Genomic DNA, 27,181 nt, shown 5'->3' on the forward strand with positions numbered 1-27,181 from the left:
TCTGCATATGTGCCCACTCATCTCATCTGCATCTGTGCCCTCTCCCAGAGGACTCCTACTAATCTGTATATGTGCCCACTCATCTAATCTGTATCTGTGCCCGCTCCAGAGGACTCCTACTAATCTGTATATGTGCCCACTCATCTCATCTGCATCTGTGCCCTCTCCCAGAGGACTCCTACTAATCTGTATATGTGCCCACTCATCTAATCTGTATCTGTGCCCGCTCCAGAGGACTCATACTAATCTGTATATGTGCCCAATCATCTAATCTGTCTATGTGCCCTCTCCCAGAGGACTCCTACTAATCTGTATATGTGCCCACTCATCTCATCTGTGCCCTCTCCCAGAAAACTCACAGATCTCTATCTGTGCCCTCTCCCAGAAGACTCATACTAATCTGTATATGTACCCTCTCCCAGAGGACTCATACTAATCCGTCCCTGCTAACCGGTCACGCAGTCACCGCAATCCACTGTAGCTGGGGTCTCCAACCTTTTGTGTAATAAAAGCTACTTATATCCAATAAGCATCATCCCAAACTACTAATATTATTAGTGTTGCAATAGTGACCGTTTAACACAAGATTACGTTAGTGGCCACAATGTCTAAGATTACAAGCAATGATCACCTCTGTGCATCAGGCAAAGTTGCCAGCAGTAAGGTAGAAAAGCCTTTGTCAAGGTGGAACACATCTATATGGGTAAGAAATATCAATTGGTATAGTGCCCCTGACTGCCTAGTGGTAACAATATAATAAGCCTTCTCGATGATGCACGATTTATCACTCAAATATCAGCTTTACATATATCTTGAAAATTCAACCAACTGTCTCCAAACATGGGCTTGTTAGCTCTGAAAATACACACATCTCTTGAATACACACTTCTCAATTTTGGTGCACATTTATTAATGCAACAAAGGAAAAGCTGTTTATTAGGCTGGGCTGCACAGAGGAGAGCTTCTCCTTGGTAACAGCAGACCTACCTGTAGCCCACAAACTACTCACTGGATAATCCTGCCCTGTAGGCAGGGATGCTGATTCGCTACAGTGGCAATGACATCACTCTTGCTTTGACCACAGATGACATCACAGATAACCCCTTCAACAATGATATATTTGCTGATGAGGGGTTGGCAAACAACAAGGAGTAGCAACTATAGGTAGAAAACAGGATCTTTATAACGGTGTATTGTTTCAGTGCCTGATGCTACCTTCTTGAGCACTGAGACTGGGGGCAGCATCAACTGTGGAAGTGGTACCAAAAGTCATGTAATGGGTAGGATGTGGTACCTAAAGCTGACGTCTGCTTTTGGGCCTATATTCCTCAACCTTCCCATCCCACATGGTTTAGTATACTCTGGTGCAGGATGACCACATTTGCAGAACCAAAACCTGGGACAGCCACGGACAGAGAAGCTACTAATCACAGACACTGAAAGGCTACAATGCAGCACCTACAAACACAGGACTAGACTGCTATATCCAACAAACCTAGACAAAGATGAAAAATAACGAACACAAAGACCAGAATTTCATGGGTTGTGCACTTTGTTCCATTCCCAAATGTTTTGAATGCCAATGAAAGAAAATAGATCGTAAGCTGCCTCACATCTCACACGCGACTCACATTCTCTTCCAGTTGCATTCTGGGACATGTAGTCCTCTATGATAATGGTAACAAAAAAAGTAAAATAACGAGTAAGCAGATGGGAAAAAAGGGAAAAAAAGGAGGGCTTGCTAAGCTTAAGTGTGAGTTTCTACAACGGAGAAGTCAGAAAGATGTCCAGAGAACTGTGATGGAATTATTTTCACAATGGTGATCAAAAATAAAAAAGTGCCTAGTTTCAGAGTTGATATACAGATTTGCGCAAACTTCTGTTACGTGATGGATTCAGAAAAAACACCCCTTCCCGCATGTTGCACTGAGCTCTGGGGGAAGGCTAACCTTGCCTGATGGGCCCCCGTAACACTGCTAAAACCTGCCGTGCTGCTGAACGCGGCATGCCAGCACTCTAAAGAAGTGAGCACTGCTCTCCATGGTGTGACGAGAGGGCCAGTGAAAACGTGATCACGCACAACACTAATGAAAGAGCTCGACTACCCGGCCCGCTCTAAAAAACCGGGACGGACATTCATTTCAGAACAAAGTGTGGGGACAAAAGGACAGACCTTGAAAAATCCAGGACGTCTAGTCACTCGTCACTGGTTTTAACTGGACCCCCAAAACACAAGGTTTGTCTATATATATATATATGTTTAGATATACAGGTTTGAAATCCTCCAAAACCCTCCTTGTTTAAGTACTTTATTGCTTCCTCCAGACAAGTCTGAACTGTATCAAAGACTAAAATAATACAAAGTAATGTTAAGTGCACAGTCTCCGGCCACTTAGTATTAAATGTAAGTCACCCCTTAGGTGCACTGAGCAGCGCAGAGGTCGTCAAACTATGTTCATATATGCTTGCTCATATATCAATTTTATTACCAAAAAAGAAAATATGTTTTCAGGTCTTGTGTGTGTGTGAACAGACTTTTCATGTAATAATTAATCCTTGATTTCCTTTTTAGGTCTTCCGTTAGCCAAAACATTCTTATTTAATATATAGAAATATCCATCCATATGTAAGTAGAGGAGCCTTTAGTCAGAAGTTTCCATTGACTGGCCTGCAGTAGTACAATTGGCATTTTGCTTCCTCCAAACAGGGTAGGTATTGCATTAGGTGCCTGAGGGGCTCAACGGGCATGTGCAGGCCGTCTTTAGCGCCTGTGGCGCCCTGTGCGACAGTCTTGTTTGGTGCCCCACCCAATGACCACCTCTTCGGATTCCCTCACTACCTCCTGGCAAATGTGCCTCTCATCTCTCCATATCCCCCTTTCACATGCATTCATTTGTTTTAAAGTGCTTGTAAAATCTAGCTTTACTAATCCTCTCAGCTATCCACATAAAATATAGTTCTTCGTAGCAGGCATATTAAAGCTTTATGCTACTTTATGGGGAGTCAAACCTGCCACTAGACAAATCTCTCATTTCTCACCCTAGCAGGAGAAATTAATCTCAAGAGGAATCTTAACATTTTAATTGCTGCCAGAAAGCTGGGCGCACAAGGAACTATTCAGCAAGTGCTTTTAAGTTGCAAGTTTCGTAAGATATTGCTAGACACAGTGCCCCCCTGAGGTCAGCGCCCCCCAATCCAGGGCAGCACCAGGTGGGGCCGCACCGCCCTAAAGCCGGCCTGCATGTGTACCCATTGTCTGCACCCCTGGGGCACTGTAGTATTACAGAAAGGGCAGCAGAGGCCTATGCAACCCCTTCCGTATTAGAAATAGTGCCAGCCCTACCTGTACAACGGCTCTGTGGGAGGGGCCAGTCCCTCTTTTTATAGGGACGAATGAAGGAAACACTTGCCACTGCGCTGGTGCCATATTATGGAGATGGACCCGGAGGCAAACAGGCCTTCAAGAGCCACACTGACCTTGCGCCACAAAGAGGTGGAGCACTGTCAGAACGCTTTGTCGATGTCAAGGAACCCACAGACTTCCCAAGGCACTCCCCTGCAGGCGGGTGTGCCGTCAGGCACCGCACGTGCCGGAAGGGGGATCTCTGCCACCACCCTAGAAGCACAGACAGGCGCACCTGGACCGTAAAGACAGTGACTCCCTCAGGGGTAGCCCACTTCAGCGACTGTTTGTCTTCCTTGTGAGTGGAGGCATTTAGATGTCACATTTTAGCCACTTTACTCATGCGTTCACCTTTGGAAGACAAAGCATTCCACTTGCAACAAAGCAGCCTTTACACAGGCACAGTAGGTGGTTTAGAGACAGCAACTTAGTACCAAACACAGAGTGGAACTTAAAACAAGGAATCAGTCTTTGTTCTGAGCATGTGAAGAGGCCAATAACACAGGTACACCCAGTATGCATAAATCCCTTTGCTGTACGTAACGCAGTCATCAGTTCGGTAAGACTAGGAGAGCATTGTAAAGTTTGAAAACAAACGTCCAATGGCAACCTCCCCCCAATAGCTAATTTTCTATCTATCTCTTTTTCTCTAGACACCTAAGAAAACGTGTGCATTCTACATGGGAAATACATGATACACATGGCAACCCGTCATGTATCATCTTGAAGTTGTTGCTGGCAACGCTCCTCTAACATGGCAACAATGTTCCACCTGGAAACACTTAAGTTTGTTTTCACGTATTTAGCGCCATTGTGTTCTGATATCAAGGATTGTAAGTGTTGATAATCGAATTGCAAATTTATTGTTGCAAAGTTTTGCGGGAATGCATGTGGCATTCACTTGGCTCAGCAGCAGTGGAATTTTACAATTTGGTTTAGGCTTAATTACAAACCAGGCTCATTTGTTTTAACCTATTACATCTCCTCGAGCAGTCCTTAAAGATGGAAAGCCTAAGCCACGCTCCTGAAGATGGCCTATTCAGTTTTTACTTCAGGGGTTAAAACATCCACATTTGAGATAACCACAAGCTGTGTGATCAGGATATATTATGTACTCAATGTGTGCACTGTTGGTTTCTGTGCTGATGGAGTTTGTCATTATTTTTAATTGCGCCGACTGCCTACACTATATACTAGTGTTCATTGCACTGCCTGCACGTTGGTATATGTTTTAACTTGCTCTGCGAGTTTATGTTCCCTCTAACAACCTAGAGAAAATTCATGAAATAAATTTGCAATTTGATTATCATCAACACTGACCACATCTATAATTTATTTTATATGATATGTGTTTTGTTTTACAACCTAGTGGTGCTAAGTAAGAGAAAAAATACTTTTAAAGTGTTTCCATGGGGGAAGTCTGCAATGTATTGTAACTGGATTTATACAGCGCTTATCAACCTTGAGGGTGTGCTGAAGCACTTTGTCGCCCTATTATGCATACCAAAGTCCCACACAGAACATTGGGCTCTGTTGTTTTTATTGGGTAATACTCTACTGTCCTGATTGTTACTTACTTCACAATGCTGGTCCTCACCATTGAACAAGGTACTTTAAAAAAAAACACATTAAATCAGCTCTCATGGCTGAAGCAGAAATAATAAAGAAAAATAGCTATACTGAGTAAGATATCTACGCATTTGACGCATTGCTTCCGTCAGCGGCACAGTTTTCTATTAAAACATCAATACTCCTTTCTTCAGTTATGTTGATAGCTATAATCACAAGTTACACTAGAGGGACATGCATGGACCTCGCGGTCCTGCGCTGCACTGTCTCCGCTTCCATGTAAACCAGCATGGGTGAAGGACAAGTGTCTTCTCTATGACATCTCTAAAGCTGTGAGGTACCCTCCCTGTAAGCAATCATGCCTGATGGATATCTCGGCAGATACACCTGCTATAGCGTTATGTAAAGAAGCTGCTGGTTTCTCTTTGAATACCTTGCCGCATTTCACTAGTGAGAAGGTTCAGAGAATGCCTCCACTTCTCAGGCTTAGTCCCTAAGAAAATAATCAATACCATTGTAACAAATAAAAAAATAAAAAAGTCTTACCAATCAATGAAGAAACACTTTCACTTATGAAATAGCCAGACCTATTGGCATTGCCAATGCTTGCTTTCCAGGAAATGTTCCTTATTTAGAAATAGGCAAATAAATTACTCAACGATCTCCTTCAGTGCTAAGACAATATTACTAAAAAAACAACAACACAAAAACAGCCTAACCACAATTATAAATCATGCGTTTATTTGGTATTGGTCAATAATCCCCTTGGCTTTGAGAGCTCCATCATTAACACCTAAAGGTTTACTTTAGGAATTTATGTATGCTTGCATTTCTACTTTTTCGGTAAGACCCTTTCTCTACCAAAAAATAAGAGAAGGTCGGTCAACCACAAAAATTCAATTCCTCACCTGTAGTAAAACTGAGATTCAGATTAGTAAAGATTTTCACAATCAAAATAGATTTTTCAAATTCATCATGACTAAAGTTCAGCTTTTAAGGAGCCTGAAGAGTAGAACATTAGATTGGGATTTATAATTATGTCAAACATGTTGCAAATAAAGGGTAGGAGAATGCTTCATTTCATATTTTTGTATAGGATGACATCTATGCCAAGTACTACTCTTAAAGCAGCCAAGGTGCACTCATAAGAAGTGGCCAGACGCTGCAGCACAGGCACCAGGATCTGCCATAATTGCAGTAAATTAGATGACTTGCTTTTCAAAAATTTAAAATACAATTTTCATCAAGTATGAATAAAAAACTAATGACTGCTCGACAGCATCTACACATTCGGAACTAGCCAGGACTTTCTAAACAACTTTTTGGGTTGGACGGTTACTTCCATACTATCTTCTGCCTATGCCTTAGCCTCCATCTTCTACCCTTGGAAGTTCCCAGACCAGCTGTTTTACCATTTTAATTTTTTTGCCCAAGGAGATAATAGTTATGGAGGGAAAAAATAAAGTGACTACCCCTGTGGGCGATAGAATATATCTATAGAATGACTGTGTGCGCGATGCGCGATTCAGGCTAAAGTTGGCCCAAAGCGCTCGCTTAGGAGCTGGCTTTGAAGCCTCCTTACAGCGCTGCCTTGTGAAGGAGGAGGCCGTGTGATTGTGAGAACTCCAGCACTGCACAATCCTTGCATAGGACTTCCAAATAGTGCAACAGTAGGTGTGTTAATAGGTATAAACAATGGTGAGTTTACATACATGTCATTTAATAAAGCTGGCCAAGAATAGGTTACTTAGATTTTTAAAACTCTGAGGTTTCCTAACATGGACTTCCTAAGAGTTTTAATACACCTGCCAAGAAACGTTTTTGCTGTAGAAGGCAGGCACAAGACAAGGAACAATATATACATGGCATCACTAAGTTTGAATAACATTTTCTACACAACTTGAACATACAATGAAAGTCATACCGTTTGGGCACTCGCCTTTAAATAGGTAATTCTTTGCATGGAGGGGACACTCATGTAGTGCTATTCACATAAGACACAAGCTTTTCACGATTATCTGCTGCAAGCAGAGTTGTTCACTATTACAATGCACTACAAACCATATTATGATACCTAGCATCCGGTTGAAAGGCTACAAAATTGCTGGTCAATGGCCATAAATTAGGGCAGAGAGAGATTGGAGACCACCCAATGACAGCTTATGCCTACCCATGCCCCCATAGTTTTGATTAAATGATTGATCAGTCAAAGGATTTAAAATGCTTTGGTCTGACCTTCAACTAGAGCTTTCACTGTTTCAGTGACCAGTGGGCCAAACCATCTCCTTCCAACTGAGAAAGAGAGAAAGAAGTCATTGGCACTCACAGTTGGAGCCTTTGCTAACACCAGCCACCGCTCCTGCAATGGCTTTTTAAGGTGACTTTACTTGGAAATGTTTTTGGAAGAGTTCAGGTGGCGCTAACAACGGTGCAATAAGCAGTTGTAAGATGATGTTTTTAATGCAAGGAGTGATCTACACTGGAGACTAATCAAGGATCAGATTAAATTTAAGATCCTTTGGTAGTCTCATTTCCTATTTAAGTGCTTTAAAATCGAGTTAGGGTGACCAGACGTCTTGTATTTCCCCCAGACATTCCTAGTTTTCAGAGGACTGACCCGGCACCTCAACATTTTTCCTAATTTTTATAAAATGTCCCAGTTTTTAGGACAAAGATAAAGACATTCTGCAAAGCAGAAATGAACCTATGCTCTCCTTTCAAGAGATACCTCCAAACTGATTTAATGTATTATGTGTTTCTTTCAGGAAGCACAGGAGGAGGTGGGTGTGTGTTCACAGCAGAGGGAAGACAGTGGGGAGAAAGCAGGGAGCCTAGGGTGGAGGTGCTGCGACAGCTAATGTTATATAACATATCATTGAAAATGAGTGTGAAGACACACACACACATATATCTCCATCCATCCACAGACATAATATATACACACACACACACTTGTATTTACATTTACATGGCTACGCAAAACTGAGAAAGACCATACATAAGAGTAACACAAAAGATTTTAGTCCTACTTTTATATTTGGTTTTGCTTCTCAATATCTAGTCCAGGGGTCTTCAAACTGCAAACTGGGAAGGGGGCCCCCCTAGGGGGGCCTGAAGTGATCCGGGGGGGGGAGGCGCCAGGCTCTGGCCAAAAGAAGCATTACACAGATAACAGAGCTCTGTTTTAAGCAGAAACCTGTTATTGCACTTTAAAAAAGATAAATTACTTAACTGCAATGTTTAAATACGTCTAGACATATTTAAACATTGCCATCTTTCTAAAATTATTGTGAAAAATTCTGAGGGGGGGCCCAATGATTTTTATTTTTCAACTGGGGGGGCGCAGAATTAAAAAGTTTGGAGCCCACTGATCTAGTCAGTTTAGCTTGAGATCCTGAGAGCTCCCAGCTCAATCATGATCATACCTGTGAAGAAGAAGAGGCAAGAGAAGGCCTTCATTCCAAAATCAGGGTGCTTCTTCTAGTCTGAATGACCACATTTGTCAATGATGGTAGTCAGGGGTTTCTCAGATCTGGGACCTTGAATGGAAAACACCTCATCCCTGAAATCATAGCTAGCGCTAATTGTACATAATTTGGCAAAAAATAAACTTTTTCCGTATGGGCACTGAAGACTCAGGAATCAGAAATCAGAGGAGATTCAATTCACCCACCCTGTCTATGTGCATTTCAATACTGTGACTCATACTGTCCCAAAAGTAGCAGTCAAATTTCATTACTATTCTGAGCAAAGGCCCAAATGTAGCATGTATGATGCTCCACTTAGCTCCTCCCTTTCTAGAAGTGTCATGAAGACCCTTTTAGTTCTGGAGTTGGGCACCCCTGCTTTAGCTTAGTTCTATGGTTTGTGTCTTATTCATGATTAATAAGACTGCTTTTACTGATGGTTTTTACATATTTTATCCGCTGCTTTATTCTAGGAAGGCAAAGGTCATGCTGTACATTTAATCCGCATTTGCATCACATATAATCTGTACTCTTTTTCCAAAGCAGTACATGGTATGATAACTGTTGCCAGTTCAGGAGCCAGTTTCTATCTCTGAGACACAGCATTACATCAGAGCTGTGGTCCCAATGTGGTGTGGGTTATTATATAAACTACATGGAGGGTAGAGGACATTCCGGTCATGACCATCCTGGGATGCGTGGTGCACGAGAGGCACAGTTTTGCTCATGCTGAATCTTCAGCTTGTTGTGAAGACTGCATCTACACACCAGGCAGACCCCTGCTGTTTTATCTAGGTCTGGGACTAATCTCTTAGGTCGGGAAAGGCAGAGGGTTACAACTACTACGTCAGTTGTAGACATAGGGGTAGGTAGAAACCTCTAGAATATCTAGAACACAAAACATGGTGGGGTTGTTTATCTCCTTCACCCTGATTGTAATATTGGTTACCTTGCTTTGTTTCATCTGCCTAATTATCACAGCATATGTATTTTATACCAGAATGTGATTGCTTCAAAAAGTGTATTGAAAACTTGTTTTGCATCCTGTGTCTCTCCTTTGCATGCATGAGTAACTGAACAAAATGGGAACAATCTGTTTCCAAAACTTCACTGGGGAGTCGGAGTGTCATGTTCAGATTGCAGTAATCACCTTTTACCCTGACAGGTGTGGAGGTTTGGGTGAGGTACTGTGAGCTAGACAGGAGTTAGACCAACAGCTACCAATGGTGTGGGGTGCATTCAGGCTCCCACACTCAGCAGGGCTGTGTCCTAAACATGCAGTCCCATTACCAAAGTATGAACCGCATAACAGAAAGCGCTCAAGATACAGCTCTTCAAGGAATACCAAGTTTAAAGTAACAACATAAATGGCATCCTTCAATGAATGACATGGGCAGAGAGCTCCCTCCCCCTGTGAGACAGGGTCCTTGGCTCCTCTCCCTGAAATATTGTCTTCTCAAACCCAACTCTTACAAGGTGCTTAGCTACTTTGCAGCTAGGTTTGAGCTTCAAGAATACTCATGCACACATATTAGTCTTCTACCTTCATTCTTAAAAGTCATGTACAGAACTAGAAAGTAATCTTACGTCAACTTTATATACAAAAAATCCTATAACAGAACAATCTGCCGTCAGACAATTCAGCAACCTCAACTGACTGCTGAATCTAACATCCTTAAATCTTCACTAGTCTTCGGTGCCTTATACAACAAAACTCCCGCCCATAGCACTATGCGGTTATACACCTCCAAGAGGGTCCACTGCTGGGTATTCAGAGATGACTTCTTTGTTGGGATAAAGCGGCAACCACATTTTGAGGCAGGGCTGTAAATGAATATTACCGCTACTCTGTACCAATTTTCATAACAAGCGTAGATGTAAAAAGCTGGAGGCTATTTTAGGGGTAGGTGCTTTTTATTTTAGAGACTAACAGTCAGATGGGAGTTTCCTGCTTGTGAACACTGATGCTCATACGGACACTCAACTAAAATCAAATTACCTAGCTTTCAGAGTTACAAAACTGCTGTCTTGCACCTTTCATTGTGCATTGTACAGGCTCATCCCTTAATGATGTGGTCATTTGGTGCACAAAGAGCACTGGCAAGTGGCCGCTGCACAAAAATAGAAAGCAATGCAAAACATATACGAAAGTGAGAAAATCACATTACAATCCGAAACACCAGATTGCCCCTTTCCAGCAAACAACCACTATCGATACAGGTGACAGAGACTGGCAACATCTACTGAATTACCTCCCTACTGGAGGTTCAAAATGTGTGATGAGGCACAGAACGCAAAAGATCACAGCGGTATCAGGGTGGGAGGTGGGACAAAACCCCATGTGCAGTACTTATTCCTGGAGGCTGGTCCTAAACAACGCATCACAGTCCTCGTTTGGGGAATAAGTCCCATGACCTTTGCCCTTATAATCTTACTGCCCATTGCTCCCTCCAATCCCAGTACCCGGGCCACCAACCCACCAAGGGAGCAACAATATCTCCATCCAGAACTCCTGCTTGAAATATCCAGCCTTGAAAACAAAAACTGATCTTTACAAACTTGGATACAGTTACTTGACTTTGGCAACTGTCTGAGACAGCAAGTCAGGAAAAATCAGTACTAAAAACAATGGATTTTCACTCCTCCTTAAAACTGTACAGCCAGTCTTGGCCGATGGACTTTTGGTCAGAGACCACAAGATCACATTGCCTGTCTGCTTTCCAATCTTTCCATTCTATAGTAACTACAAGTAACTTTCAAACTTGTAAAGTAGCTCGAAACGAGGGCACCTTTAGTTGATAACTTGCTCCAGGGAAACGGCTTATTGAAGACTTACAGGACGTCATCTGGTAATATTAAAAAACATAAAACATCAAAGGCACGAACCTGGCACATCAACCAGGATACTGGATCTTAGGCCAAGCACTCCAACCAAGTTCAATTATACATTCTGCAACAGCGCTTCTAATAGGCATCAAAGCCAATTTTTAACTCAACAAGCTTTTATTCCCTTGTATATTTGATTAGATGATTCTCTGAACACCGGCTGCTCTTAAATCGAGCAGCTATTTCTAGACTCCACTGTGCAAATTACCACAGTAGCGCAAGTTGGTTACTAGACAAGCTTAGTCCTGCACCATTTAGACCCTTGAATGTGCCTTCATGTCCAGTTATACCATCTATTGATTGTAAACGGTACCTGCCGCTATCAAACGTGTTGATTCACAATGTGATAGTCACCTCTACTCCTAAAACTTTTTTTAGTGTCTATATTCTTGACTTTACATAGAAGAAATTATGGGGCATCTTACATTTTTGAAATTATGACTTGATCCTGTTAGTAATACCAAATTAAGGTTTAGACAGTCCTAATACACCCAGTCAGCAATTGAAAGGCGTTAATCTGGGAGAATGTGAATTTCAGTACACTTCCAGGTTAAGGATAACAATGACACCTATGGGACTCTCCATATGAGTGTGCAATGGAAACAGATCTTATTCATTTCTCCATTCGGTCTGGCAGAAAGGCTCCACTGTCTTCCACAACCCTCACCACATGCTGTTTGTAGGTTTACTGTAGTATTTATTGATCATTTAAATTGAACGCACCATTAGGATACAGAAAACCCAAAACTGCCATCTTCCCATTATTGAATGCGTGTGGAAGGTGATCATGACACGGCGTACAGCTGTCCCAGTAATAACTTTTCGAATGCATCGATTACCTGTGGATGGTGTATATCTCCCAGTGAAGTAAGGACCAGAACATCACAATGTCATGAGGTGGTAAATACAATTGAATATCTTTGCAAGAACAATTTATTCAAGCCTTTCACACACAGCTATCTATATGTGTGGCTCGTTGCATCAACCGCGAAGAAAACGCCATTCTAGTCATTACAGTTCCTAGCTTAGTATCTGAATAATTGCAACTTATAAAACACATACTGCACTAAATAAGGAACCTACCAGGTGACACAAAATGAGGTCTACAAAAAAAAAAAAAACATGAAAAATGTAGTAAACATCTGTATGTATTTCGTATGCACAGACGGCCAGTATATCCGTAAAATATTGATTACAAAATGTGTTTAATCAATTATTGACCCACATTAAGTAAATGGTCAATACTAACCCAGTTTACATTCTGCAGAAATTGATAAAAACACAGTTGCAGAATCGTGGCACGACATAGCAATATTTATATCATCAACGGCCACAAACTAGAGAAGAACAAGATAAGTAAAAATATTACAATACACATCAGACAACATCCACAATGTTTACAATAGCTTGGTTTGTCAAGGCCTACTACCGAGGAAGGTATGCTAGATATAAAAAGTTCCCCCAAGAAATTGACTCATTTGTGGAAGACACCTTGGGCACAAAAGAACTCTACAACCCACAGACGTTTTTCAAATGACCTACTGTTTTTGTCTCCTACGTGCTGATTGTTGCTGGGCTTTGCTGAGGAACATCGAGCACCTAAAGGAACATTCTGAAATATGAAAAGAGGGTATCCTTCCACCAGGAGGAGCAATGAAATTGAATTACACTTACATTCCTTGTTAATTAAACACATTGCAGTAAAAACTTTATAAAAATGGATGCAATAAGAATAATTAATAGCGACCATTACATTTTGTTGAAATATTAAAGTAATTAAGCCACAGTCGTAGTCACAGCCAAGAAATTAAAATCATCTAGTTAAATCTTCCCATATTGTGTTGCCAAATGTTATGAGGATACTATTTTTAAGAAAATAAAACAGTGTATTCTTAAAGTAATAAAACATGGGTTTTAATGATGTTGTAAACAACCTTGTATTGGAAAAACCAAGTACATATGACAATGAACCTCATTACAAGTTTAGAAGAACTACAGGGCACGTAAAGAGGATAGCCAAAATAGCAAAACTTTTAAAGCACTAGACGTTTGTCCACAGATTACCAAAGTTTACATTGCGACGTGATGGTTCTTGATATTCTTATTGCCATATGACACTCCAGTCTGAGCCACACGAATTAAAATACATATTGTCCAGATCACTGGATCTTATCATTACTGGTGGCCACAAAAACTGAACACTGCATATACCGATTGGTAAATCCTGGACTGTCAACTGGTAGACCACACTATACACCAACCAAACAATAAAACACAGATATTACTCAATGCTGAGCAAAACAAGATGCCCTTAAGTAAACTACCTACAAGCGAAATTAAAACAATTGGGCAGCACTGCTCCACACAATACTCGATGCAACTTTGAAACCAACTTTGATTGTTTCAGAAATAATGGTCTTGAAGATGTCTAAAATGTGTCTAGAAGTAGGGGACACTTACAGAAATGCTACAAGTATTACTGGTGTCATGGGTAAAAACATGAAAGTGCCACCCACTCAAAAAATCCCATTCAAACGCCTGGGTGGAATTAAGCTTTCATTAGTGAAGACCCTGCCAAAGCCAGAAGACCCTCTATTAAAATGGACTCTTGGAGAAGCACAGAACTGAGAGTGTGATGTGGTCTGTTCAACTCAATCACCAAACTCTGTGATTCTTCCTGCCTGTTAACCACAGATATGGAGACTGTATCAGTAAAAAGTGAGAAATGGAGTGGGGAAGATGGGGGCAAATAACTAAATATTAGGATCGCCCATCAAAAACGTGCCTCTGCCATAACTTTCAGCCTTGAAGAAAAATGCTCCTGATGAAGCACTTGAGATTTCCCTTTAGCTCCGTCTACCATGGGCACCATCCCAACCAGACAGTGATAACTCCTATCTTGGTGGCAACCACATTGCAGCTCAACATACGAGGGCAATGCAAGGAGAATCTTTAGAAGTTTCATAAGTGTTACTGTTCATTCACACAACAGTAATCCTGATCATTTTAGTGACCACAACCAATTAAATGTCCAATTAAGATAGTCACGGGAATTAAAACAGCTACTTCCTTTCCCTATGAACTTCCTGTCTAGATGTGGCCTACACCTCGTATACAGATCCGTTGCTTTGCAGGGAGGCTTGTTCTAGATGAGTCAGGGACATGAATACAGAGACTCCACATGGCATCGTGAAAGAGGAAGGTAGCACAAGTCTATATATGACGTACACGTCTAATCAATAGATATTTTTCCAAATTATAATACTACTATATGCATACGAAAGGTGAAAAAATAAGGCAATTTATGCATAGTAGTTATGCACTAAAAGTGTTTTAATCTGGAAATAGTTTCCGCCGAAACTAGGCTTGCCCTCTGACCCTGAACTTTAAAAGACTTTCCCGTCAGAACGAATAGTCCCTTGTTTATTTCGATGGATATATTTAGCAAAGGTTTTGCTTGCGTACCAGCCATTTAATTTATCGTCACAACGACTCGTAGGCACATTCCAGCTGCGGCTTTATGGTTATCCATTGTGGCTCAGAGCCACTGTTGGGAACCAGGTGTTTGCTTAAATGGGATTGGATGTTTTACTTTCGGCCGTTATTGAACTTCTGTTAACGTCTTGATGTTTTTAGGATTCTGAAACCAAGATTTTATAGTTGTTTCCTTAATCCATTGATGAATCTTTCAAATTGTTCTATATTTATTGAAGGTTCTCCTAGAAAGGATTTAGCATGTAATCCACCTTATAAAACGTTAACAAAATTAAAATAAAGAAAAACTACTGCTTGGGGAAGGACACGATAGGGAACAGGATTCAAAACATTTTATAGTCAATGATTCTCCTTTTTTGATATATATATAGATATATATATATATATATATATATATATATAATCTCTCTCTCAAGGGCATTTTAAGGATTTGGGAGGGGGCCCTGGGCGAAAAGTATTTTGTTGGGCATTTTAAGTATGTTTACATCTAATGTTTAGGGATAGTGATGTGTGTTTTCAATATTGTAGCACAGTGGCAGCTCGATAATATTACTGCAAATAATCTCTGGTACCCCCTCCCATTTCACACGTGCGAGGTCTTGTTTTGATCTAAAATTTTAAAAAAAGATGGATGTTGCATATGAAACATAACCCAACATTTCTCTGCAAGATGTCTGTAACACAACCTCACAGATTAACCACATTAAAAATAAATTAAAGAAAAACGGTATTCAAAACAATCCGTTTAAAAAATATTTAAGGCCATGAGGACAACTCAGCTAAGCAGGGCTGACTATCAGCGCCCCCTGAAAGGCTGGGGTCCTGGGTCAGAGCCCACTTTGCTTAATATATACATATAACACCAACTCCATGGCAGAGGACCAGTGCATGAGAAGTTGAAGGGGACATAAAAGGGCATGTATAGAGGAAAGGTTAGGGGTGAGGTAGCTCAGCGACTTGAGCATCTGCCAGAGATCAGTGGGTAACCTGTGCAGATGACCGAGTCAAACCGGTGATGGTCCCCCTTCTAAAGTATCAGATTCCAGACACACTTTCTAGGGTTAGAGTGAGGTTGCCTATTACAAAGCTGGGCTTGGGGGCGGGGGAGGCTGAAGGTGTTAGTACAGATTAACATAGGAGGGTACCCACCCTTTGCACTAAACAAAATGTGTGATTTACAGATTGAGAACATTTAAAAAACGAAGAACGAATGCTTGAATTTATCTCAGCCACTCATCCTCTGGACCGCATTCCAATTCATTGTTCTTAGGTGAAGACTGATTCCCATACTGAAGTGCTTTCATTGGACCGGCACCTGCATTCCTTTCATATACCAAAATACCCTTCGTGACTTGGAGTCCAATTACAAGGTACAAACCACTTATTTTTGCCACAAAACTTAAGACGCTATATCATTCCAATTGTAAAACTAGGTTATTCACGCTCATAGTCTACAAGCTGGAGTGCGTTGGCCCACACTCTACATATTGGTGTTTGGTGACCCATATTTATCATGTGACAAGAACCAGAACGCAACGTGATGTAGACTAAACAGTAGAGATGTGTGGAATCTGCATAATTTATATACTCACAATTTCATGAAATCCTGCAGATTGTGAAAAAATGCAAACCCAGCCTCGAGCACTATATTTTCGAGCAAAATGTGTACATTTTGTCATTAAGCTTGGGACAGTTATTTTCTAGCCACTCCTAGATGCATGTCAATCACAGCAGTAAGTGCGTGACAAAAAAAAAGGAAAAGTCATTAACCAGTCGAACAAACAACTGGGTGTTGTCAGTGTACATGTTGAAATTAACACACTTGTAGTGGGTGAGCTTGGCAAAGGGGACAATGTAAAAAATAAAGGAATGAGGTGATCACATCAGCGCTCTGAGGGACCCCTCATTCGAGAGGGGAGACAACAGCAGCACAGGTCAAGAGTCTGAGTGCAGTCCACCAGGAAGGAGGCAATCCAGGCCAGAACTGATGTGAATAGGACCACTAGGATGTCATGATCCATAGTGTCAAATGCAGCAGACAGATCTGATAATTAGACTGCCCTGACTCTGCTGCGTCTCCCTTAGGTTGTCCAAAATGGCGCGGAGCACGGACTCCGTGCTGCGAGAAACACAGAAACCTACTTGTGTAGTTCACTTGAGGGTCGCTTACTGCATAAAGTGGTTCAGCTGTTTCACCACATGCTTTTCCATCAATTTAGCCGCAGCTGGTAAAAGAGAAATTGGGCTAAAGTTGTTCATTATAGTAGGGTCCGCTTCATCTTTCTTAAGGTGGGAGTAACCAATGCTTACTAATAGCAGCACTATCACAGCTCTTAGCGATGGAAGGAATGCACCATGAAGTACTGTGGAACAATAGCTGTGACTTCATGTTGCAGATCTCTACCTCAAAGCTTGCCCTTCTCTTGTGGTTGTGCTCAGCCACTGCATAGTTTTACATTGTTTTGCTAGCAGTATTACTCATGACTCATTGTCAAGCCTGTATGATGCTGGTATCTGTACCAGATCTTTGGCCTCTGGTGTTTCCAGGTGTGGCCTGGGGACAATTCATGCTAAGCAGGTGTGCACAAAACAATAGAAGGGTTGAAGTGAGCCCCAGTATGACGCACTCAGTGAAGACATTACATGGCCTGTGGGAGACTATTTTATAGCGGTTAGTTTATGGAAGGTGTACGACAGAGTAGCTTTAGGGGGGTGTTACATCCACCCGCCAACAAATGTATTTTCTAGTAAATAGCTGGGAACAGGTGTTTTCAATTGGGTATGGTGAGGTGGCTTTCACCTAGGATGCTTACATGCCCACGTTGACAAAAACGTACACATTCACTCTCTATGTCCAATTTGAAGTTCTTAAAAAATGTTGGTTATTTTACAACATCTTGTCTTTTACGAGACTAACAATCCACTGCTATTCCTTCCCACTGTCACTCATGCCCCCCTCGTGTCCCGCTTCTCAAATAATATAATTTAGCATGATTATTGGGTCATTTGAAGCTCACCTCCCACCCCCCATCAATGTCACTGACCAAGCTACGCCTCTGGACTGGAGCAGTCAGCCCCGCACAGCATTCATGCTGCCCATGGCTGATGCCAGAGGAGCACGGTAATTATTTAGAGTGCAGAATGCCACGTAAGAAAACACTTGTACAGGGCACTCAAGGGTGTCAAGCTCAGGCAGCGCCTGGATGGGCGCAGAGAGCCACTGCCCACAAAGGGAAGGATGTGACACTCACATTTGTCTCGGTCCAGAGACTTGCTTCGTGCACAGTCAAGAATTTGGTGCTCCCCGAGAGACAGTCTGTCTGGAGCCAAGAAACACTCTACCCATAATGCTAAAGGATGTGCTCACTTACATAGCCAACCTGGGGTTTTGGTGCCCCCTACCCATGAGACCAAGTATAATGTGCTCACTAAGAGAGCCTAATTGGAGAAGGAATTAAGGGTGAATAGCTCACCAAGACCGTTTTGGGTGGGGCACAGATGCTATTTATGGAGTTAAGGAGGTTGATCTCACCGACAACCTGTCTGGAGTCCAGCAAACCCACCCAGCGCTCATACACGAAGGTCTTACAGTCACTGCAATACTGCATCCCAGGAGTCCAGAGCTCTCTTTTTGAGAAGTCAAATAACTGCTATTGTTTGGGAGACTGCCAAACTGCGCCCCAGAAAATCTGTCCCGCTGCCTTATTTTTCTAAGGTAGGATGCTGCACATTCTTACTCTTGCATGCGTCCTGCAGATACACTCTCCCACCAGAATCTGGCATGTGTTTGCAGATACATAAATCCACCAAAACTTGGCATGTGTCTGCAGATACACACGCCCACAGGAATCTGGCTGGTGTGTGTCTGCAAATACACATTTCCAGAGGAATCTGGCAGGTGTCTGCAGATACTCATAGTCACCAGAATCTGCTGCGTGTCTGTGAATACACATATCACCAAAATCTGGTGTGTTTCTGCAGATACACATATCCACAGGAATCTGATATGTGTTTACAGATAGACAAGTCTACAAGAATCTGGCTGGTGTGTGTCTGCAGCTGCACATAGCCACAGGATTCTGGTGTGTTGTCCTGCAGATTCACATCTCCCCCAGAGCCTGGCATATGCTTGCAGATACACATATCTGCAAGAAACTGGCACGAGTCTGCAGATAAACAATACAGATACACATATCCACCAGAATATGGCGTTTGTCTGCAGATGCACATATCAACAGGAATTTGGATGGGGTGCATCTGCAGATCCTCATATCCACCAGAATCTGACGTATGTCTGCTGATACACAATTCCATCAGAACCAACCACAAACTATCAATACAAAGCCTGGAAATGACAGATGTGCTCTATATAAAGACAGGCTATTAATGTTATCAGACATGACATACTCTGCCTCTCTGGGAGAGACATGCCAAGAGTTGGAGATGGAGACCTTGATATAGTATAGTTTCTCAACTACAGGGAAGAGATGTGCAAAGAGAGGATAAAAACCATCCAAAGGCCCTGTGCCTCCCATAGGAACCCAAATACAGCCCCTTCCTCGAAGGCACCCGCAAGGCAGATTTACACTTCCCAGGGTCTCCGCCAGATTGATGGAGGTAAAATGTACAGGTACATTAAAGACCTGCCATAAGGTTATCCAGGCCACATGGGGCTCTTCAACTACTCCTGTCCTTAGTTCAAAGATCTGGAATTCATAGGCACTTTTATATCGGGGGGAAAACCTAAACTACAAGTATTAACATTCAAAGTGCTGATGCCCAGATATCACTTAGGGTGCCACACGACACCCAGCAGCGTTGTAGAACGTTTGTATCCCATAAATAGATGACTTGGGGCCATATGTACGAACACATTTCCCCATTGACACAGAATGGGAAAAACCCTTTGCTACATCTGGCACTTAATCCAAAACATATTTGAGTGAAATACCTCCAGATAGTAATTTTCATCCAATGGCACCACTTAAATGTAGCTTTCAGGATTTTATTGACATTAGTTTTTTTTTTTAATACGCATTCAAACACCTTTTCGCAAAAACATTTTTACCATTCCCTTTTCAGCTGGGTGATATTGTCAAAAATATACAAAATAATTGCAACAATGTGCCAGTAGAAAACACACAAGCCCAATGCTAATAGCATGGCATGCGATGGATTTTCAGCCACACAAAAGGCACGAGCAGAAACTCCAGGTATTCATGCTCTTCAAAATATAGGGGCCGAGTCACAAAGGCATTTACAAGTATGTGAAGTAGTACTACCTCTCATAAATGCATGTGTCATGACCTCAAAATGTCCAACTACGTGTTAGTAAAGGTGCAAAAACATTTGAATGTCCCCATTTTAGATATTGAGGGAGTTCACAGGCGTTCTACTTCACATACTCATAAATGCCTTTGTGGCTTGACCTCAAAATGTTCAACAGCCTATCAGTGAAGATACAAAAAGGGTACAAGACTTTGGGTTTGTACTGTGTATACATAAATATTCCCATTTTAGATGTTTTGAGGCCATTTCACGTTACTTAGAGAAGCAATACGGGATTTCTGCTCTATGTACACATGAATGCCTTGGTGAGTTGGCCCTGTAGTTTCTAATGCTCACTAAATTGTTTCACCAGCAACATCCTCTCCCCACACCTTTTGTTACTGGCAGCGGCAACGTGCTATTTATGATGCTAACACAGACAGGAAACATGCAATAAACCAATCCAGAAGTTACAAATGAAACCTGATCTGGGCAACTGGGCGAACACTGTGCCCTCTGCGGTCACGTACACCACGTAACGGTAAGTACCTTGTTTTACATATCTTGGAAAATGCATCAGCACTGCTTCAAGCACATACATGCCACCACCACACACAGAGTTCCTACCAGTGTTTCTGCAAATCAATGTTGTTTCTAAAATAACATAGCCTGTGTACTTGTAAAGCACACGGTCAACCCAACAGGGGTATCTTAGCGCTGAATGAAGTAACTGATGTTTATTGTTAACCAACTCAATGTTACTCACTTTATTGACCTTGGAAGAAAGAAAGGCTGAGTTGACCCACCAGGATTGGAACCCGTGATCCAACCATCAAACACAGATTGCTGCAGTGAATGCATTAATCCTCTGAGCCACCAGACCTTGCTATATCTAGCGACAAAGATGCAACTTGGAATGATCAAATGAAAAGAGCAATCAAACAGGCATCCGGGGAGACACACATGGGCAGGGGAGCCAGGGGCTGCGGTGCACAGAGGGAGGCAGACTCAGAGAAGAACACAGAGCCAATTGGAATGTGAGGAAGCACACAGGAGCAATGAGAACCTGAGAAAGCAGACCCGGGGACCAAGACAAACCAATTGGGAAGTGGACCAAAAAGAAGCAAGCACGAACAGGGCGCCCAGCAAAAGAATGTGAAAGCATGAGACTGAAGAGAAGGCACAGGGCAAGAGCATCCAGAGGAGTTACAGAGTGGAGGCAGGAAGGGCACTCAGGAGAGAGGTAGGGGGTGCAGGAAAAAACACCTAAGGCTGGCAGGGCATGGCATCCAAGGCTAGAGCAAGAAACTCTGTGCTAGGGCAGAGCTCCCACAGTAGGGCACGCAAGACTATGCCAGGGAAGGAAAGGTCACACAAGGATGAAGCAAGGCACTCAGGAAAGGTCATCCAAAGGCTGGGGCAGGACCCACAGGACAAGTAGACCAGTGCTTAATTTGAGCCAGTGGTTTACGGTGTTCAGCACCAGCATTTAATTGTCAACACCAGCATTTATGACAGTCCTCCACATGGTGGCAGAGTTTGTCTAACTTAAAGATCTGCACAACAGTTGTTTATTAATTCAGTATACATTAAAAATGACTAATAAATGCTACCCATGCCATCCGTATAGCTTTTGGGGGCCTGGAACATTCTGAGTTGTCACACCTGTGGGAGTGTGACATTTAGTAGTTGTGTTGGTAGTGTCATTGGCAGCGTTTGCAGGGGCAATGGGTGGTGAAAGCTGCAGTGGCCTCCTGACGAGGGCTGTGGTACCTATTTTGTTACAAATTAAGCACGGCAGCACAACCAAGGCTGCTACAAGGCATTTAGAGTGAGGGCAGTGGTAGGACACCCACGAATTGACCATCCATTCTAGTTCCCACAAGAAATTCGGTCACATCTTCAGTGACAATCATCTTCATAACCCCTTTTTCTAAAAATGACATCTATAAATCATGAATTTCTAAATCACAACTGAAAATATTTGTATTCAAGAACCACAGTTAAGTTCCTGGTTATTCAGGGGCGTGTAAGGGGCGCAAGAGATACCACGGTCCCCAGCTGTCGTTGGCCATAAATGGGTTTTGCTCTACTGTCTTAATTCCGCACTAAAATAACTCAACTAGAAAGCCTGACAAGACAGTAGGTGAAAGGTTGTGGATGGACTTTAGGAGATATAACTCGTGAAAACACTGGACACTTAGATCCCGATAATGAGTCGGCACCTTTGAGAAATTCCATGTCACTAATTAAGCAACAAACCCTGCAATATTTAAGCAGGGGCGTAGCTTCGGGGGGGGGGGGGTGTATGGGGTGTTACACCCCCTCCGTCCCAATAAATGAATTTTCTGATAAATAGTTGGGTACAGGTGCTTTCAGTGGGGTATGGTGAGGTGTCTGTCGGGTTTCACCAGGAACTTTTACATGCACACAGATAAAACCGCACACACACTCCCTCCCTCTCTGATTTTAAGGTCTTCAAAAATGTATGTTATGTTACAAAATATTATCTCCCTTAGTGTTCCTATCCATCCGCGTTTCTCTCCCTTTCCACTGCCCCAGGGGCTCTCTCATGCACCCTGCTCGTCGTATAATGTATTTAAGCATCAGATGAAAGCGTGATTGTCGGAAAATCTGAAGCTCTCCCCTCTCAGTCTTACTGTCCGAGCCACGGCCCTGTACCTAACCTCTTCTGCTGTAAATATCACACAGGACGTTCACACTCCGCAGGAACACACCCCTCAATACAGTTTTGGAGATGTGGGACATGGGAGTCCGTGACACTCATGGTACTTCCCGGCCTGTGCCACCCCTTTTAGGTACCCTGTAGTAGGATCTGTTCCTCACAGCAGGCGCCCTTGCGTTCTCTTACAACCAACCCCCTGCACTACAGTGTCAAAGCGGGGAGGGGGTACTTGTACCTCTGCCTACGAAGGGACCCTCCCCCAACCCCTTCAATTTACATCTAACGTTCAGTCATTTCTCTGTCGTTTCATTATCTTTCTAGCACCCCCAATCCACCCTGACAGTTATTTTTGCCAGTCAAGGAACCCTGCACCCTCTCACCTCTTTGGGTTCCCTGCGGTCTCCTCGCTCCATACAGCACTTTTACTTACTCAGAGAGATTCCTTGTGTCTACATTAACTCCTTCCCCGCAGAACCCCCACAAAGCCCCCAGTGGTTCTCCGGGCTCCTCACCCCCTGCTGTAACCCACAGAGCCCCCAGCACCCCTCACCTCCTCCAGGAGCTCTCCGTTTCCCACCGGCCGGTACTTCTGGGTCCCCCGGAGGCGGGTCAGCTTCTGGAAGAGTCTGGAGAGCCCCTTCGCTCCCATCCTGGAGGGCTGGCGACTGCCGATGGGGTCAGAGGCGTGAACCGGGTCACTTGCTGCTGGGTCTCCCGCCGCCGGGTCACCTGCCGGGCCGTGTCCTGCTGCTGCCGAGGCTCCATGCGGCAGAGGGAGGCCGCTGAGAGCTGCACCTGTGCAGGTGAGGGCCCAGCCCCCGCCCCCAGAGGCCCGCCCCGCTAGGGAGCACACCCTGCAGGGGGCGGGGCCGAGGCGGCAAAGGCTCTGGGCCCCGCCGTGCGCCAGCACTGCGCTACCGGGTGCTCGCCCGGGCATGGAGCACGCTCTGCAGGGGGCTGGCACTGCACAAGCTGGCAGGCAGTGCACCAGGTCTGCACTGTGTACCGTGCTCCACCCGTGCACTGGACCCCCACCGGAAACGAGGAGGCAGTGTACGGTGTCACCACCGTGCACGGGCAGACAGTGCACGGCGTTCCTGGTGCGTGCCAGCTGGGTGGGCACTGCTTCCTGGGCACGAGCTGGCAGGGTGCGAACTGTCTCTCCAATGCGCGTAGGAGGGGTGGGTTCTGGCTTCCCTGTGCACGTCAACAGAGTGGGCACTACCTCGTGTGGCCGTGCTGGTATCCGGGACGCTTTCTCCTCAATGCGCTTAGCTAGGGTGGGCTCCGGCTCCAGACTACTTGGGGGTGGCATGGGATGCCGTGTCTCCCCTCTTCGCTTCGGCAAGGGGGGTACGGTATCCTCGCATAACGTTGGCAGAACGCGCACAATTTCTTTAGTGTGCATTTGCAGACTGGGTACTGCCTCCTCAGTATGTGTTGGCAAGGAGGTCCTTGTCTCCAGAATGGCCTTTATCTCGCAAGCACGCACTGGCAGAGTGGGCACCATGTCTTTATTACGTGCTGGCAGTGTGGGTACTGGTTCGCTCTTTGACATAGTCATGGTTGCCACTGCATCCCCTGTGCACATTGGCACGGTGGGTACTATATGTTCAGTGTGTATTGGCAGAATGGGCACTGCCTTCCCAACACGCATTGGCAGAGTGGGCACTATCTCCCTGGTACACATCGGCAAAGAGGGTATTATGTCGCCAGTGCACATTTTTGTGGTGGGCAAGAGCTCCCCAGTGTGCCTGGGTGGGGTTGGCACTTTCTCTGCAGAACGTGTTGGCAGGGTGGGCACTCCCTCACTTTTGCACACTGTCAGGGTCGGATCTATCGCTCCTGGGCGTGGTGGCAGAGTGGGCATTATTTGCCCGTTATGCATTGGTGAAGCGGTCGATGCCACTCCACTACCTATTGGCTGGGTGGGTACCGGTTCTCGAGTGCCTGTTGGCTGAGCGGGTATTATCTCCCTGGCACGAAAAGGCAATGGAGGGGCTGTCTCCATGGTGCGCATTGGCAGCGTGTGAACTGTCTCCCCAGAGTGTGTTGTCAGACTGGGCACCGTCTCCCTGGTTCGCCCTGGCAGCGTGGGAACTGCTTCATTGGAGCGCGTGGGTAGGCTGGGCGTTATCTCACTAGCCCGGCCTAGCAGAGTGGGCGCTGTCTCCCCTGCTTGCAAAGAGGGCATTCTGTCCGCAGGTCCTGCTGATAGGGTGGGCACGGTCTCCCCGGTACGCACTGGCAGCGGGGGTGGGGTCTCTTGCTTGCGTTTTGGCAGGATGGGCACTATCACCATTGTACAAGCTGGGGACGGGGATACCGTCTCTCCAGTGTGTGCTGGCAGGGAGGGGGCCCAATCTCCTGGTAGCTTTGAGGCTATTGACTCGCCAGTGCGGCCTGGCAGGGTGTGCACAGTCTCCCCAGCACGTGCGGGCAGGATGGGCACTAAATCTGCTGTGCATCCTGCTAGGCTCGGCACTGTCTCCCCGTGGCGCAGGGGCACGGTGGGAATGATGTCCCCGGCATGGCCTGGTAAAGAAGCTACCACGTCCCTGGTGCGCATTGGTAGGGTGGGCACCGTCTCCCCAGTATGTGGTGGCAGAGTAGGCATTAGCTCCCCAGCGCGCCCTGGGAGGGTTGGCATGCTTTCCTTGGCACCCCTAGGCTCCTCAGCAGGCGGATGCCGGACAGCCCATTCAATCCTGTATCTGATCCGCGGCCGTCGGTTGCTGCTGCCCAGACCGGTCTATAATAAGCCCCCGGGTCTGCACCTCCGCTGGCGCACATCTCAGTGCTGCAAACAGCAGGTTCGTAAGGCGAGCCAATCGCGTGCCTCCGCACGAGATGTCAGCCAATCCCGTGCAGGCTCACCCTGAGGCCCGTTCTCCCATCATGCTTCGAAAGGCCCATCCTGCCACCCTATGCAGCAGACCGCGCACCCATACCACATCTGGGAACTACGAGCCAATCAGATCGCTCCTCGCACAATCATCAGCTCCTGCCTTACAATGCACGCATTTCCCTATAATTAGGGAAACCTATCGGAATCCTTCCTCTTTGTTTTAGATCATCCAATTGGCTCCAAGAAGTCTTGTTAAACAATCGAGGAAAGGCAAATATAGAAAGCGGTGGCAATTCTTTTTGCATCGATCTTTTTTTGTTCGCAATGGTTGTATATCGGCAACTCATGTCTATTCAAGCTCATTGCGGTTATCTGTTACGGCGCAGGTTGTTTAAATCAGAACTGAAACCATCAGTACTCTTCAGTTAACCTGAACCGAATGATGTCTCTTCTGATGATGTTTGTCCCTGTTTGAACTTCAAAGGAAGCACAATTTTACCCCAGCATACCTTTTCCCAGCCAATTGCTTTATCATCGGAAGAAAAAAAAATACACTCTGTTGGACAAAGGAGGGAGGGGCTAAAAGTGGCATGGCCTATGTAGTCGTGTAGGCTCTCATTATTCTAATGAGACTACTGAATTGTGAGCAGCAGGATCGTCTGCAGTGTGGGAGACTGAGTCTAACCCACTGCGGGTGACACCTGTCGCTCTAAATCCGGGTTTTGCGCTGGCTAACTAGCAGTGCCTCATCTCTACCAAGGATAGTGATGATTGGGCAGCTAAGCGCATGACATACTAGGTTTCTCAGGGAAGTCGTGGTCACTCAGGTCGCATCCGGTTCTCTCACAATTCAGTCTCATATATAAACAACAAACAGAGGCAGTATATGTTTCAATAATGAGTCTAATAAAACAACTGCATCTTAGATAGCAAAGCGTGAGCTGCAATAACCAGGACGACACAACACAACAGTATTCAAATTGTGACGAGAAGAGTGAAGCATAAAAACAACGCTATCATATTGTGACTGTGATCGGTGGACTATTTTCTATCTAGGTTGTAATTGGAGCACAGCATGTTAAGCTCTAATTCTGCCTTTCAGGTTCCCCTGGGAAAACATCAACCCCTACACCCTGGCTGGAATCCCCCTAACGTGTAAGGAACAAGGAAGTGTTTATATAACAACACAGCTGATGTTCTGAGAAAATGTCCCTATGTAAGAATGTGTATTTTCTACGAATGTTGGAGACTAGGGGCCAGATGTATCAAGCCTTTTTGCATTCGCAAACGGTGCGAATGGCCGCTTGCAAATGCAAAAATGCCTTTCAGTATTTATGAAAGCCATTCGCAACGCAAATTTAAAGAATCGCTAAAATAGCGTTTCCTTAAATTTGCAAGCCTGTTTAGAGCATCGCAAATTGCGATGCTCTAAATAAGAAATCGCAAAATAAGGAATCCTTATTTGCTATTTCTAAACCACATGTAACAAACTATTCCTTAATGCGAATTGGGCATTAAGGAATCGTTATTACCACCAAGTTGAACTTGATGGTAACCTT

At 44.3% G+C, this 27,181-nt stretch overlaps 1 protein-coding gene across 2 annotated transcripts in view; it reads right to left on the bottom strand.

Moving 5' to 3' along the window:
• ATP2C2 (ATPase secretory pathway Ca2+ transporting 2) overlaps positions 1–25,598 on the bottom strand; it is a 311,062-nt gene extending 285,464 nt beyond the window's left edge. Inside the window, exon 1 of one of the 2 annotated variants that reach the window (XM_069218250.1) lies at positions 23,325–25,598. In XM_069218250.1, coding sequence (XP_069074351.1) covers positions 23,325–25,424 — 2,100 coding nt within the window. In that variant the 5' untranslated portion in view covers positions 25,425–25,598. The remainder of the gene's footprint in view (positions 1–23,324) is intronic. The other variant, XM_069218249.1, reaches the window with a different exon arrangement.
• Positions 25,599–27,181: the final 1,583 nt, after the last annotated feature.

The sequence above is a fragment of the Pleurodeles waltl genome, chromosome 12, assembly GCF_031143425.1.
Source record: "Pleurodeles waltl isolate 20211129_DDA chromosome 12, aPleWal1.hap1.20221129, whole genome shotgun sequence".
NCBI classification, from domain to species: Eukaryota; Metazoa; Chordata; class Amphibia; order Caudata; family Salamandridae; genus Pleurodeles; species Pleurodeles waltl.